The 17268-nt window shown below is 37.1% G+C and overlaps 1 protein-coding gene across 5 annotated transcripts in view; it reads right to left on the minus strand.

The window, feature by feature from the left end:
- Positions 1-17268, minus strand: part of LOC126088553 (uncharacterized) — a 525775-nt gene that overhangs the window by 256881 nt on the left and 251626 nt on the right. For 3 of the 5 annotated variants that reach the window (XM_049906736.1, XM_049906735.1, XM_049906737.1), the window contains exons 4-5: positions 8706-8953; positions 1553-1945 (exon numbers count right to left, since the gene is read on the minus strand). In XM_049906736.1, coding sequence (XP_049762693.1) covers positions 1553-1945; positions 8706-8914 — 602 coding nt within the window. In that variant the 5' untranslated portion in view covers positions 8915-8953. The remainder of the gene's footprint in view (positions 1-1552; positions 1946-8705; positions 8954-17268) is intronic. The other 2 variants (XM_049906738.1, XM_049906739.1) reach the window with 1 other exon arrangement.

The raw sequence follows: 17268 nt of genomic DNA on the forward strand, positions 1-17268 counted from the left end.
TAAATTTGTTTGACATAATAACAGTACTTACTTTCTTCTATTTACAGACTCTAAACCCTAATTTTAAAAATATTTTAAATGAGATGTGTACGTCCCACTTAATACAATTGTTGTTGTTGTTGTGGTCTTCAGTCCTGAGACTGGTTTGATGCAGCACTCCATGCTACTCTATCCTGTGCAAGCTGCTTCAGCTCCCAGTACCTACTGCAACCTACATCCTTCTGAATCTGCTTAGTGTATTCATCTCTTGGTCTCCCTCTATGATTTTTACCCTCCACGCTGCCCTCCAATACTAAATTGGTGATCCCTTGATGCCTCAACACACGTCCTACTAACCGATCCCTTCTTCTAGTCAAGTTGTGCCACAAACTTCTCTTCTCCCCAATCCTATTCAATACTTCCTCATTAGTTATGTGATCTACCCATCTAATCTTCAGCATTCTTCTGTAGCACCACACTTCAAAAGCTTCTATTCTCTTCTTTTCCAAACTATTTATCGTCGATGTTTCACTTCCATACATGGCTACACTCCATACAAATACTTTCAGAAATGACTTCCTGACACTTAAATCTATACTTGATGTTAACAAATTTCTCTTCTTCAGAAACACTTTCCTTGCCATTGCCAGTCTACATTTTATACCTCTCTACTTCAACCATCATCAGTTATTTTGCTCCCCAAATAGCAAAACTCATTTACTGCTGTAAGCATCTCATTTCCTAATCTAACTCCCTCAGCATCACCCGACTTAATTCGACTACATTCCATTATGCTCATTTTGCTTTTGTTGATGTTCATCTTATATCCTCCTTTCAAGACACTATCCATTCCGTTCAACTGCTCTTCCAAGTCCTTTGCTGTCTCTGACAGAATTACAATGTCTGATAGTGTATTTGCACTTATGTACAGTTTTTGGGATGTGGGCATCCTTCACCTTCAATACACTCAATTTCTTATTTTCTAATGATAGGCCTAGTCACTCACAACACACCACAACATAACCTAATGAAGATGACTGACAAACATGAGGCAGGTTGCCAGTGTGTCAGAAGTTAAATCCCTTTATACATTTGATGCTTGACACATACATCCAGCATATTCTGTTATCGATCGGTGTAACTAAAAGGAATTGTCCTGGTTCAAATGGCTCTGAGCACTATGGGACTTAACTTCTAAGGTCATCAGTCCCCTAGAACTTAGAACTACTTAAACCTAACTAACCTAAGGACATCACACACATCCATGCCCGAGGCAGGATTCGAACCTGCGACCGGAGCGGTCACGCAGTTCCAGACTGTAGCGCCTTTAACCGCTTGGCCACACCGAATTGTCCTGGTACTTGAATCTCCTTTTACATTGTTGGTATTGGCCCCTAGACCCCATTTTTGGTAAAATTATCTCTCTCTCTCTCTCTCTCTCTCTCTCTCTCTCTCTCTCTCTCTCTCTCTCTCTCTTTCATTTAATGGCACTTAGATCCCTATTTACTTAAAGGCTTCATTTATAGTTGATCCACCCACATACATATACAAAAATTAGCAAACTTGTCCATACCTGACAGGGTGTCTCAGCTCCCAGACGCCACCAGAGCCACGCTGGCGTCTCCTACTGTGGGAGAAGACCTCCCGGCCACCTGCTATTTCGATAATTCTTGAATCCCTGAGCCGATATGCCCCCGTACCATTGGCATTCGGTGCTGCTGGTGTCATAGGCCCGTCAGCTTCACCATCACCATCCTCTGAAGCAGAACCCGACCTGGACACGGAGCCAGAATGTGAGCCGGACACCGAGCCAGAGTGGGAACCACCTGACGGAGATGCAGAGCCAGCTCGCGAGCCACCTGCTGATCCGCCAGATGTGACGACATGCAGAGGCACCGAAATCCCATTCACACCATCCACAGTACCATTTCCTGTAGCACTGTCTTCAGGAAGAGTTGCTGAACACCTGCACATAAGATAGAGCCATAGTAATGACACTTAAGAAAGCAGTCCTCTCATCACATTCGAGAATAATACCACTATAATCCAGTAAAACTGTTTAAAAATAAAATTACTGCTAACGTAAAAATCTTTCTTCTCATGCTATTCACTCAGACAAATGAAGAAAGTTGAGTTGAAATAATTTCTTCTGTAAATTGACCAGTTTCTAACTGCAGCTGAACTATGGTAAAATGCTTTCATGCATATCCACTATATTGACTACTTGTCTCATTTCACCATGCTCAATTACCCACAGTTTCTACCCCCTTATTCAATATATGACTAAAATTACACAAAAATTCCATGTCTTACAGCATGTCGCTCTTCTATCTCTCTCTGTTTCGGCCATAATTTTATTACTGGTGGTAGGAATTTCTCTATTGCTTCAATAATTCATTTACTTGAATACTATCAATGACTGGTGGCAAAAAGTCAGTAAGAATTCCGGGCTCAAATAGAGGAAGTTATTGATATTCAAATATTCTTACTACGATGCTTACAGCAAAAAGCATAAATATTGTAAACAGATCCAGAGCTTCACATTTCTTTACATTTTACACAAGAAGGGACACCACAAATATAAAGGATCAAAAATATAGTTTCATTCCTAAACAAATACTCCATGGAAACAGAGCATTAATTCTTCTAAACAGTAAATACACTGCAGTCTATTTCTTAATTTCTGGAAGAGCAATCAACAGTAAGAGAGAGCTCTTTGGAATAAATATCTGTCTTCAAAATTAATATCACGACTGAATTATGTGAGATGAAAGGAAAATATTTTTCATAATCTTATTTTGGCATATAACAACATGCGAGAATTAAGAACAGGAAATTGAAGAATGAGATTCCATCTACTGAGAAGTTACGGAAACTTTTCTGAAGAAAATACATTCAGTAGTTTAAACACCAATTAACATCGAGAACATTCGAATGGTGAAGTGATAAGTTGTATGTGCTGAAATTATACTCAATAAAAAAAATTAAATAAAAAACAAGTAACATGCAGAAAATGAAAGAATAATAGATGCATTAGCAGAAATTGAATGACGACGATACAAAATATGGCAAACTAATGAGTGAAGACAAATTGAAAATCTGAAAGCCTAAGATTATCCAGCCTGATGACAAATCACAATGTATTGCAATATGAAATTGAATGATTTGTAGTAGATTCTGTATTCCCATTATTGGTGTCACCATGGAATACAAGAAAATTATACTGTTGCCTTCTATACACAATTTTCACAGCAAACAAAAACTTCACTTCATGTATTTAAGGAATCTCTAATATCAAAACTACTTTTCCCCAATAAATTATGCGAACAGTATTTAATTAGTACAATAAGCTGTATTGTATTTATTTGATGCTGCATGTGCAGAAGAGGTTAGCCAACCTTTTTAGTACATTTTGGTTCTCAAATGTGAGCTTTATAAAACTGATAATGTTTCACTGGTAACTGTACTTAAGTGAAGATGTTTTGTTTCCATTTTAGCAGTAAGTTTCACTTCATGTGTTCTTAACTACAATAAGGAACAGCTAACTGACTAAAGTGAGCAGCAAAAACTAACAGTACTAATTTCAGAGAACTGGACTGCACTAAAATCTTCAACAGGTCCTAAGAATGCATATCAACATACCTCTTAACATACTGACTGATAAGCCTAACTTCTTCATATCAAATACTTTTTGAATCAAAGATTTATTATGCCTTTCACTTAGATGATTAGTGATCAAGGGTCTCATGAAACAAAGGCCAATGAGTTTTCACAACTTCATTAATCAACAATACAGACATTAATTTCATTTCCAAGAAACAAAGCCTAGTGTTTCTTTGTCTCAAAACAACAAATCTGTATGAGTAACTAATCAACGGAAACACTTTTGTAAGTGGCAACAAATTACACAGTAAAAATATATTGAACAGTGAGATTTTTGTGTTGTTGCTGTGACCAATTGGATGGTGTACCACCTAGACGTTTATGCCACTTTCCACACAAACTTACACCCCCAGGCTGAGACAAATTCATGCTTGAGAGTTGGATTTTACAAAGCTTTTCACATGTTTAGTACCAAAAATGATGATGTATGATTGATTAATGTACAGAGTTGTCCAACTAGGCTTCAGTCAACTACACCAAAAGGAGTCTTACAACTGATGATGTATCTATTGCACTGACAATGCAGGTTTCCACTGAGAATGTCATGAATCCCTTGTCTTGGTGGTAGTAGTTTCCATAGATAATAATGCACAATTCATATGGCCACAGGAACTGTATAAAATTTTAGTTGCAATGGAATGCTAAACTTCTTGAAAGAAATTATGTTCCACGATCATCCTTTTTTTATTTTGTGCTGTGATGTTTCAGCAGCGTAGCCATTTTCAAGCAAATTTTTAACCCATTACACACGCATGTTTGAGTTGGAGTCATAATTTCAGGCCAGTACGTGGTTGGACAGACTTGAGAGCTTTAGCCATGATATCTGGTTCTGTACAACAGTAGCACACTGCCAAATCATTCACTAGTATGAGGGAGTATTCACTAGTATGAGGTAGTCCGCAGCTCGTGGTCTCGCGTTAGCGTTCTCGCTTCCCGAGCATGGGGTCCCGGGTTCGATTCCCGGCGGGGTCAGGGATTTTTTTCCTGCTTCGAGATGACTGGGTGGTGTTGTGTCGTCTTCATCATCATCGTTCATCCCCATTAAATCTGTGTGGACAGGTACGCTTCGACTCGTTTGCTGCGAGATATCACTGCATGCTATCTAGTGCTCCGTCACATTAGTATACGACTTGGCTGTGTGCTACCATTTGTAGAAAACTGGACAACATAACTACAGATTTCAAGCATGGCCAACTACATACTGCCCATGAAATCAGACAACTGTAACCCAAAAAATGTGTTTAATGGGTTAAAGATTTTGCTTGGAAATGGCTACAGAGCTAAAATGTAGTAGTACACAAAATAAAAATAAGATGGATATAAAGACCACCAGTGCAAGAAACTAATTCTTTAAAAGAGTGAAACAAAACCACCACAAAATTCCCCATATTCAATGTGCATTTTAGGGGATAAATCTCTTGTCAAACTAACAAAAGTGTTATATTTTTGCTAAAACAATGCATTATTCTCTGTACTAAAAGTCCTGGTTGCTAATTGAGTGGATGAAAAAACATTACCAATATCTATAATGAGTCAAAAGGTGTTCGAGATGAAAATGTTAGATGCCGTCCTCTCATAGTTCCCATCCCTGACATTGCAAACCTGAGAATTGGTGTAAAATACTCTGAACTTTTCTTTAATTGCCTTAGTTTCTGCACCACACTGCAATGAATAACAAATACTGAGAACCTCAAACTTCTGCAAGAGGTGACAACATTGTCTTATTACTTTGTCTCTGTGGTGTTAAATAAACACTATTCCACACTGCCTTTAGTTACACAATTGAGAAATTGTGTGTTCACAGTCGTGATGTTCATTACATACCATGTGAAGCATACAGTTCACCAATTTTTGTTCCAACTTAAATGGCAGCACAAATTACCTAGAGCACCAACTGCAGGTTCCAAACTCCTGAGTTACAATGAAAATGACTAACTCTCAATTCTGGCTTACACGGATAATATTACAGAGAAATATTATTTTTTTAATGCTTTTTCAACTCAATGTGCACTAACTGACTTACAAAATTAAGAGAGAATGCTGCCCTGCTATGCTTACTTCACAGCTATTCAAATCATTTGTGTTCGCCAACTCCTAATATGACTGGTCTCTTCACAGTAGTTGATCTTTTGTAAATAGAGACAACACATTAACTGGAAGAGAAGTGCCTGGATTGGTAGACAGAGAGCATCAGTACGAATTGTCACCAATATGAAACTCTGGTGATGTTTGAAAATAAAAGCCAATCTAGTAGACATCTGCAGGCAATGACTATAATTTTGTGAGGAACACCCATATAATTTTAAGAGTGGACATTCACTAAGAAATCTAACACAATTTGACACCTATGTACATAATTATCATGCATGAATTGTGATGATGAGACTGCTGTAATTAGTTATATGCATGTTCCATAGACTATATTTGTGATCTTCCACTATGATTTGGAAAATGAACTATTTTACAAATATAATACATTTTTTAAGTGAAAAATGTGGCTACGTGCTGACCACTTACATTCAAAGTACTTACTACAAGTACAGAGTGATCTAAATAATTATAGTTTGCATGCTGCATCCATGATTGAGAAGAAAACTGTACAATAGAAACACACATTTTTAATGCATGTTTGAAAGTGGCTTGCAGAACTGAAATATATACTTGGGGGGCAGCGTAACTAATTATATGCTCTGTCACTTAAACTCTGTACCCTACTGAAACTATTTGAAGTAACTACTTCTCACAAAATAACGGAACAGGATTTATGTCTTCCACTGAAGTATAATCCAAAGGTCTTTAAATTAAAAAGTATCTATGAAATATCTTGCCTATTGAATAATATATAACTGAGAAATCAGTGATTACATAATGAAATGGATTCACCTCAATGTATTCCACACTGGAATATAATTAAAGGAAAGACATCCCAAGCCAAATAAGGCAAATTTTTAAAACAGAGAAAAAGGAAGTCTAAAGGAAGGAGGAGGAATAGTCGCAACACATCTCAACTAATATCAATATTTAAGTGTGGCCTTCTGTGGCCATTGTCACTGCCAGTAAAATTCCGCACGGTATGTGACCAAATTGGCAATACGCAAAATTCTCGGATGTTTCATACGAAGTTGCAAATGGCTTTCCTCAAAGTCTTTTGATGACCTAAGAGCAAAATGGCCGGAGGAAGGTTATTTGCGCTACTGTCCAAAATGTTGGAGGATTTTACATACTGAAAAACCAGTCACACAACCTGAAAATTTTTACTAAAAACATCAAACCGTTCAATCAATGAAAAACAAATGTAAGTAGCAGAAATTCGTATATTTTTTATGTACAGTAGATAGTATGTGTGTAGCCTGTGCTCTCCTCCCAAACCTCTGGATAGATTTCAACCAAATTTGAAACAGGAACAGCAGGCCTCACGAATATGAGCATGGTGTGATTTGTAACAGCCTGGCTCCAATAAGAGTGGAGCTTTTGGCAGAAAGACATTTTTCAGCCTCTGGCTTATAGGCTGCCCTGCATGTTGTGTGGGAACAGCGTAGGACAGTCAAATCAACTTGCTTTGCAAGGCAGCCCACATGTCAGGGAAGAAACTGTTTTTCTGCCCCTGACATATAGGCTGCACTGCATGACAGTGAGTTGGAGTTTTATCAGACTGCTTTGCATGGCGGCTTGTATGTCGGGGGCAAATAAATGATTTTCAAGCCTCTGATGTGTAACCTGTCATGCGTAAAAAGGTGTGTTGTGGGGGTAGTACTGGCCTGCTTTATTGAACTCTATTGCAGAGGCTAGAGGTGCTGATACGCATGGCTGGAACAGATTTAAAGGAATTGAGGAGGGGATGGACAAAGTGAGGGGAAAGAGGAAATGCACAGAGAGAGAGGAGAAGGAGGGAGAAATGCATGAGGCATGTAAAAGTTGTATAGGGTTAATGGGCAGGTGTAAAAGGAAAAGGGGAAGGTGAGGATGGAAAAAGAGAGGGGGAGAAGGATATGATCAGAGGGAGGGGAAAAAAAGAGGGGAGCAGGATGTGGTCAGAGGGAGGATGGAGAAAGATATGGTCAGAGAGAAGGGGTGGAGGAAATGGACAATGATAGGAAGAGTGGGGGGGGGGGGGGGAAATGGGTGGTGGGAGGGGGGAGGGGGGCATGTTCAACATGTGTGCCAAACACACAGGTGGGTGAAGCTGTAGGGAGATCATTAGTAATCTATAAATGTACTGGATGAAAAACACTGCATCCAGCTATCTCAGTGTATGATTTCCATTTAAATCAATTATTTTGTTAAAATGGCAAATTAAGCCTAGGCAGTTAACAATCATACATTGTTACAGGAATCATTTGTAATGAAAAACTGTCTACAGATGACAAGTTGTCTGTCTATATTAATTTATTCCTACCTCTATCAACAGTAAATCTCACAGCGTCATGTTAAAGGATCCTTCTATCCCTATTTGGTACAACAAATCAGCATTTATTAATGAAAAAGAGAGAATGTATGTGCCCTACAGTATTAATTTCTTTTGTGAGCTGGGTTTTGGATGTCAAAGCAATTTTTGGACAGTTGCAGTTGCCTGAAAATGCCTAAAATGTGCAAAACCAGTCCACAAAATAAACTACTACAGTATCAATGTGTGTTTTTCACAGACAAAATCTTTATCGTGTGATGAAATGACAATATGCAACAGTATGTCTCACTTCTCTCCTGTCTGCTTCAGAAAGCTAAAAATAACTGAACTGCTTGAAAACTATGGAAGTATAACTGAATGACACTGTATGGAAACCTTTCACAGTTCTTATTTCACAACTGAATCACAAAGGTTTCTCCCCCTTACCCTTTCTCATTGATCACTATATCAACTGAATCAATAGAAGAATATTCTATGTAGTATGTTTAAGTACCTGGCTGTTCAATATCACAATAATGATATTACAGTTCTTTCTAATGCAACTCTACCCCGAACCCCGATCTTCGCAAGCTTAGAAGGTTGAACGTACTTAAAATTTCTGTGAAAATTGAATGGCTTTTTAACTGGCTAAACATATACATAAAATACAAATGCAGACCTTTCCTGATGGGAGTCAGTAACTGCCCCCGCTGTGTCCATCACCAAGAGCATGTTATCATTGCTGTCATCCTGTTGTTGGAAGCCTGCAGATGCTGTCGAAACCGGATTCAGGTTGATATCACGTGGACGACACTTTGGAAATAGCTTTGTAATCTGATCAGGGGCCACCGCGCACTCCAGTCCGTCGTGCACTGCCACACTGCTCATATCTGGCCGCCGGTACAGGTCAGCATTGGTAATGCCAACCTGAGGAGGAGTTGCACGCTTCCATTAGCTTTGTTCAGACATACCTCTATTCGACAACATTCACAGCAACAAAAATGGCATATTTCAAAAGTAAGGTCAGACTGACTATAAAGTGTAACATACACTGATCAGTTAAGATGGTTACAGCAGCTCCAGCTGATCGACTACTGTGAAACATCCCTATCACACATCCATAGGAATTTGTTTCTGTTGGACAACAAGACACGATGCATGAGAAACAATGCTATCAGTTGTGAAGTCCCAAAGCAAATGCCCTCAGTAATGCTGAACTTCAACGTACACCAAGTGGAACATAAGGGACTACTATAAAAAGGGAAGAAAAGAGAGAAAGTTGTCACAAGTTTACAGAAGACCATTAAAAAGGTCACAATGAGTGAAGGAGTGATAGTTACTGCATCCTTCTACAGAATTCCTCAAAGACTCAATGGCAACAAAGCTCAGAATTATTGCTGGTCTGCGAGCTTGGAAAACACTCCATGGATGTCAAAAATATGGATAATACATTTGAGCTGCTATGGTGTGATAACACTTATTTTTATTATTCTTCCACATAAATTGGTCAATTTTTTCCTATGTTATAACTGATGACAAGCCACAGATTTTTCTTCTCATCGTAACAATACTGACATCCACCTGAATGAGTACTAAACTACACTCCCTCAGGAACAACAAAATTCATCTTTACGTGGTGACTGGTGCCAAATTTTTGTGTTAACGTGTTCAAGAGTTAAACATTTGTTAAACTGACAGTCAGTCTTTTATATTTATTTGAAAACGTGATCGAATGTGTAAGGCTGATGAGAGAAAATTATTTGTTTTTGCTATATTTAAATGAATTTTTGATTAATGTATTAATGTGCGACTCCTAAAAAATAAATACGATCTGATCAGTGCTTTCAAAGCATATGCAGAGCATATTTACAGTCATAAATGCACTTCCTTATATCATCTTTTCATTCCATTTTATTTTGTATACCAAGTAACAAATTCTGTCCCTCAAAATATCACAGCATTGTTAGCAAACACCATTTCAGCTCCAAAAACTGATGTAAAATAGTTTATTAGCACCGAATCTCATTTAAATGTCTGAGTATCTCTGTATAGTAAATTATTTTGACAACCTTGAAGCTCACTAAAAACCTTCAGACACAGTGGTAAAGTTACAATACTTTAATGTAAATCTGTATTACTAACTTTTGTTTGAAACTGACTCAGTTTCCACTTAAAACTGACATTGCACTGAAATGTTATCCAAGTAAGACATTCTTTGAATAATTTTATAGAAGAATGAGTAACTGGATATATGTTAGAAACAATAAAATATGAGCATTATTACCAAATAGTGGAATTTTATATTAAACAGCAACTTCAAGGCATTTTACATGGAAATGTAGTTTATGGAATAGTTTTATTCTCTTAATTGTTCTTCCTTCATACCCAATGAGACCTTACTTTTGAAAGTGCCTCACAAATCTGAATATGTGTATAGTGATTTTATACTAAAGAAATACTAATTCATCAGAATTAGAGATCAGGATCTGTAATTTCACAATAAAGATATTTATTTATTTGCTTGTTTATTCACCATTTTTTTATTTTTATACATGGAACTAATTTGCCATCAGACTTTGCAGTCATACCACCTAACTCAAATTCTATACAAAAATATAGCTTTTGATATGTGCCTCTGTGCAAGTGAATGTGGAGAGTACCAAACATATACAGTAAATTGTATATGCAGAACATATAGGCTTGTCAACATCACAGACCTGTGAAAGGGCATATTCTTAATGTATCTCTCAGCAATGCAATGGTGCGTAATAGCTCTTTGATCACTTGACAGGACGATCGTTGGAGATGTTCATTTCAAAATAAACTATACAACAGACTACTTTCTGACAAATATTCAGGTACTATAATAATGGTGAAGTCAACCAATTCTATGTTCTATGGACAGAACGAATGTGTAGTCAAATATAATGAAATGACCTAAATGTAACCATTGTTTTACCACCAAACAGGTTTCACTGAAGTGGCAACTGGATCACAGGGATACTTTAACATTGTGTGTTTGTAAATCTCACAGCAAACTGTTATAAGTTGAGTACCAGAGAAGAACAAACACTTTACAATGGGTTGAAATCACGTGTTAAATATTTTCATTGTCTTCCTTTACAGACAGCTCTCTCATGTAAGCTAATCATACTCTTTTTACGTTTCCTAGGAGCATTTGTTTCCTTGACACAAATTAATTGTGTACTGAAAGGAATTGCTATTACAATTGCTTGATACGTAACAATAACAAGCAAATAATAGAAACTAAATACTTTCCAGGGTGCTCAGAATTAACAATAAATATTTCTTTTTAGTAAAATGCCCCTCTCACGAAAAGTGACATATCAAAACTCAAAAACTTTATGCTATGACCTGTTCACACAATACAACAGATGATTTACACGACAATTTATTTTTTTGTCACAAAAATAATATACGGCATTTTCAAATATAATATACTTCCACAATCTGAGGCCTTACGAATTGCTACTAGGAAGTGTTTTACAGGCATGTAACCCTTATTGACTCTTGAATGTGTCTAATCAGTCTCAACTATTCATTTTTTGTCATTACAACATTGCTTTAAATATTTCTCAAACTACAATACATTTTTCCAAAGTTCGCAGAAAGAAAGATAAGAAAGGATGAAATTAATTAATAACAGCTAAATTAACTTTTCTGAAAAACAGCAACTTTTCCGAATCACGGAGTGATTACCAATGGCCTGTTTCCACTGTCAATTTTGTACCACAGCGCAGTAACTTAGGAAGTTCTAACCCATCACAAATTTTCTCAAGCTCTCGTTATTGGATCAGAAATGTCTCCTACAGATCTGCAAAAACGATGACTACAGACTCCAATGGGTTTAGGGATCCTACAGAACCATACTCCATTATGTGAACTATATCAACAGTACTTCATGGTGCACACACAATCTTCATGGCAGTATTACATCAACACTCCTCGTCTTTTAGGAAACTATCTTCCATTAAGTCACACATGTTTTGATATCTCACTCTGTAACAGAGAGGTACAATAACTTTGCCCATGGCATCTGATGAAGACAACTAAAATTAAGATTGAAACTGTATCTCAAAACTGACAACAGTAGCTGGGCACACAGGATCATGTATTGACAATCTTCCCCAGGAATTTAGAAGAAAAATACTTATAAATTTGTAGAATCAAAAACAAATTCAGCAATATACTTGGTATCAGAGTGCCCTGTTACAAAAGTTAATTGCAAATTTCATACTTGCAAATTGCTTTTGCCAATTTAGCAAAAGCAGCCCCATGCAGCAAAGACAGCACTACATGAAATCCATTTGGCTGATGTACAAATGGGCCATCACAGATCACTTTCAAAGAGCGACATGTGCAGGACAATATTCTCAAATCCACTGAAGCTAGTTTCAATTTTGAAAGCAAAAGGCACCACACATTCTCATCCACAAAAAGCATTTAGTATCGTATGTCAACACCATGAATAAGGGACATCAACAACTGCTTGGATGTAGTCTACTTTGTTACACTAACTACAATGCATAAGAAAAAAAATTTTTTGGCACAAAATGGTAGTCAACTGGTGTCAGCCAATTTTCAAGTAAAAAGCTAATGCTGCATAATTCACACCAACCAAATTATAAGCACACAGCACATGAGCAATGTACGGAACTGATTTACTAAAATCTACTGAACTGACTCACAGAGTACATGTAAGACTTACCTTACGTTTGTTCTCCATAACGCCCAATTAATGCTATGTATAGTTGCAGAGATGAATATTAGCCTTTGTTAACACAGCATAGATACTGAAGTGTTTCATCTTAACTGCTGTGCACCAAGTCAAGTGACAAATTTATTTTAAAACAAGAAGTGACCAAAACCAGTGTACATGGAAATCCTTTTTGTGTAAAGTCAACAATGTATTCTGTTTTAGAAGGTACAAATGAAGGCATGCATTCGCCCCACGGAAGAGGTATTCCGCAATGTATGAACAAGGTTTTTACCATACCTCAGATACTATTCTGCTGCAATACCTTGCACCAAATTACTCCCTTAAACCTCTTATATGGAGAGCTGTTGCATTACATGTTACCACTGTTTCATTCCAGCCAGGAAATTTTACTTTGTACTTTTAATTCATAGCTTCTTACTAACAACGTTGCATTAAGCAAAGCAATTTTTGGAAATAAATATTTTGACAGGGTAGCCAAAAATTATCTTTACAACTTTAGACTTTAACAACGTTGAAATTATACCGGATAATAGCTGGTTTTCATCACGTGACAGGATAACTATTCTTAGCAAAGAAACTGCTCCAATCCTGGAGAAATGCTAGAGGAAGATACTCAATTCCTCATTGTTCCCAATATCACAATGTTCTCTAGGTGTGTTTCAAGCTCAGCTGTTACCTTTATGGCACTGGACTGTTAGAGATAACTAAAATTTTTTAAATGCCTTAATGTTTATATCACTAAGTTTTCTTTTTATTCCTCTCTCCTTTCATGGTATTATACAAAGTATATCTAGATAAGCAAAGCAATGTGAACAATTAAACCTCATGGTAAGCTTTCAGGATGGGATGTGAGAAGACCACATGTTGAGTTTTGTATGATGATTTTGGAATCCATGAGGTGGTTTTGGTGGAGGTGATTCTGTTAAAGTTACTTAATCATGTTTAAGCTCAGAATATGTCCAAAGATTTTTCTGCAGTTGGTTGTCAGCTTACAATTTACCGACAAAGCTCTCAAGGCACAACTTCCAATTTATCACAGATCCAAATCTGCTTGTACTTCTCTCCTACTTTTTAAGCTGTCACAAAGTTTCATTAGAGACCAAACACTGCTGCAGAGTGGAAGACTTATACAGTCTCGAAGATGTTTAGTATTGGGAATACAAAGAAAAAATATCAAGAGTTACAGTAAATTTGAAACAAAAAAAAAATCCAGGAATGAGGTTTTACACCAACATCAGTGCTTCATATTTTGAGTCAATCCTTGGAATGTATCTTTAGTTAAAAGTGAGCTGAACAACAATTCTATTACACTGCTGCGAGCACAACACACTTGCCTTGCAACTCTTCCCTAGAGGCACTGTGGGGCCTTGTTTTTAAGATCCTCTAGTAACAAGAAGTCCTTTTACCTTGTCTCCAAATATGACACACAAAAGCATTCATGGACTTTTGAAATTTGAAGCTACATAGTCTCAAAGGGCATGTGGGTAAAAAGGACAAAAGAAGACACATTGTGTCACACCACATAGCTGAGAAACAGCTTAAATCATTAAAATCGAATAAAACTAGAATCTAATCTCACTGACAACCACCTGCAGTAAAATCTTTGGACATATTCTGAGCTTAAACATGATTAAGTAACTTTAACAGAATCACCTCCACCAAAACAACCTCATGGATTCCAAAATCACCATACAAAACTCAACATGTGGTCTTCTCACATCCCATCCTGAAAGCCAAGGATAAAGACAATCAGGTGGATGCATTAATCCTTTACTTCTGGAAAGCAATTGACTCAGTACCATAATAACGCATGTTAATGAATGTACAATCGCATGAGTATCAACCAAAATTTGTAACCAGACTCAGAATTTCTTGTTAGGAAAGGACACAGCATATTATTTTGTTTGTAGAGTTATCAATATAAGTAGAAGTTACTTCTGTCATGCCCCAGTAAATACATTGGGGACTTTTGTGATCTTGTTGTGCGTTAATGACCTGGTAAGCAATATGAACAGTAACCTCACACTTTTTGCACATGATGCAGTTATCTATAAGTAACTACTATCTGAAAAATTTGAACAAATATTCAGTTAGATCTTGATTAGATTTTAAAGTGGTGCTTGTAAGTGTACAGAAATTTAAAACTGTGCACTTCATAAAACACAGGAACCTAGTACCCTATGACTGCAATATCAATGAGGCAATCAGAATCCATCTTAACTTGCATAAAAATGTGGGTGTAACCAAACCTTGTATAAAAATGAAAAGAAATGATCATGTATGGTCAGTAAAAGGTAAAGCAGGTGGCAGGCTTATGTTCACTGGAAGAATGCTGGGAAAATGAAGTCAGTCCACGAAGAAGACTGTTTACAGTTGTGTTTTCCATCTTACAACACTGTTCAAGTATGTGAGACCCATACAATCAGGACTAACAGGGGATGTCGGAGGTACACAAAGAATGACAGCACACATGGTCTAAAGCACCTTTGACTCACTGGAGAACATACTGGAAATGTTAAAAAACATAAATTAGCAGTCACATTAATATAGATGCCAATGCTTACAAGATTCCAGAACTGGAATAAATGAAGAGCAGAAGAATATATTCAGTCCTCTTACACATCGCTCCCATAGGGACTGCAAGAACAGTATTAGCCTCAATACAGTGTACACAGAAGCATTCAAGACATTCTTTTCACGCTCCATATGTGACTGGAACAACAATAAACCATAAATTTTAGTATAATGCTACATACCAAGTGTCATATGCTTTACAGTGACTTACAGAGTTACAGAGCATGTATGTAGATGCAAGCTTAAAACCAAACTGTATTACACCTTCTGTCAACCTAATACCAATCAGCCATTGCTGACAAGCAGCACTGCATCATTATTTAATGAAGAAGGCAAAAAGGAATTCAGACACCTAAAAAATGAGACTAAGTGCAAAATCGCTAAGCACGAATGGCTGGAAGACATATGCAACTCTATTGAGTCATGTATAACTAGGAGAAATACAGATAATGCCTATGGGAAAATTAATGAGGCCTTTGAAGGAAAGAGAAGAAACTGTATGAATATCAAGAGCTCAGATGAAAAACCAGTACTGCAAAAAGGAGGGAAGCTTTTAGAGTGGGTGTACATGGGAAATGAACTAAGGCAATATATGAGAGTTGAATGAAAAGTAATGCCTCCACCTTCGTTAATTGGGTCTGGATGGGAATATTTTAATAAATCAAACACAGAAATAATCCTTAGAATGTGATCTTTAATTACCAATATTCACTTTTCCACATTATCACCAGCCAATTGGATACATTTCTGCCAACGATGAACAAGTTTTCTGAAGCCGTCACGGAAGAAGTCGAATTGAAAGGACATGAAACGTTCCTCATTAATCATTAAGCACACTCATATACCATACTCCCAGCAGGACACCATAATAAAGAACACCGATAACATATTGCAAAAGTGAACAACAGAAAGCTCAGATAGTAGGTACAATAATGACTCAAGAACAGTTGGGGAAAAAGAGAGGGGGTGTCAGGGCTGTTTTGGATGCAAGAAGGTTAAATACAGTGGTTTTAAGGAAAAGTAATAAACCATGCAATACTGAACAGTTTTGCAAAAATTCTCTCGATATAAATTTCTCGCTTTCTGTAATGCAGCCTGTAGTTAAGGAAACATTAGTTTGGCTAAAGAATCCAGACCATGTACAGCTTTTTTGCATGAAGGTAAGTGCTTCCAGCACAGTGTAATATCCTTTGAACAAAGTCTCTTTGTATATTCATTAGTGCTATTTATAAAGTTTCAGTAATGAACTGCATAATTATGTGAAAGTTTATGCAGATAACATCTTTATCACTAGTCCTGATTGGCATGCACCCTGTAGAGAGTTAGATGAAGGTCTTAAAGCTATTTTCAAAGGCAGTACAAAGTTGCAACTTCGTAAGTCTGTATTTGTTAAGAAAGCTAATTCACTTTTACAACAAATAATTAATGAAAAGGGGATAACTTGGTCCAAAAAAACTGAAAGCAATTGCAGACTTCCCAGCAAAAAAATTGATTAATTAATTAAAATAGAAACCGGTATATTCTGCCCATCGTAAAAGGCGACGAAAAGAACAAACCACTAATAGGGCTAACCCCCCTTTTAGTGTGATTAGTTGGTTCAGGACAGAACTAAAGAAGCCTCGGACAAGCGCCGTCATGGTCGGGGATGACGTTTGAACCCTATGCCCGCCCAAAATGGTAACGACACTGCTAGCCAACTGGAAAATGATTTAAATCCAAATAGAGGTGTTTTGCAGGACATGCTTCCTGCAACCACCCTAGAAGGAAAACAAAGACAGAGAATGAGATGGTCAGATGAAGTTAATCGACATCTCATGTTCTGTTATTACCAAGCAACAAACCTAGGAACCAACACAACTGGATACATATCACAAGTATACACAACATTTATTATCAGATACCCAGAATTAAAATTTTTAACAGAACA

This window comes from Schistocerca cancellata, chromosome 6 (genome assembly GCF_023864275.1).
Source record: "Schistocerca cancellata isolate TAMUIC-IGC-003103 chromosome 6, iqSchCanc2.1, whole genome shotgun sequence".
NCBI lineage: Eukaryota > Metazoa > Arthropoda > Insecta > Orthoptera > Acrididae > Schistocerca > Schistocerca cancellata.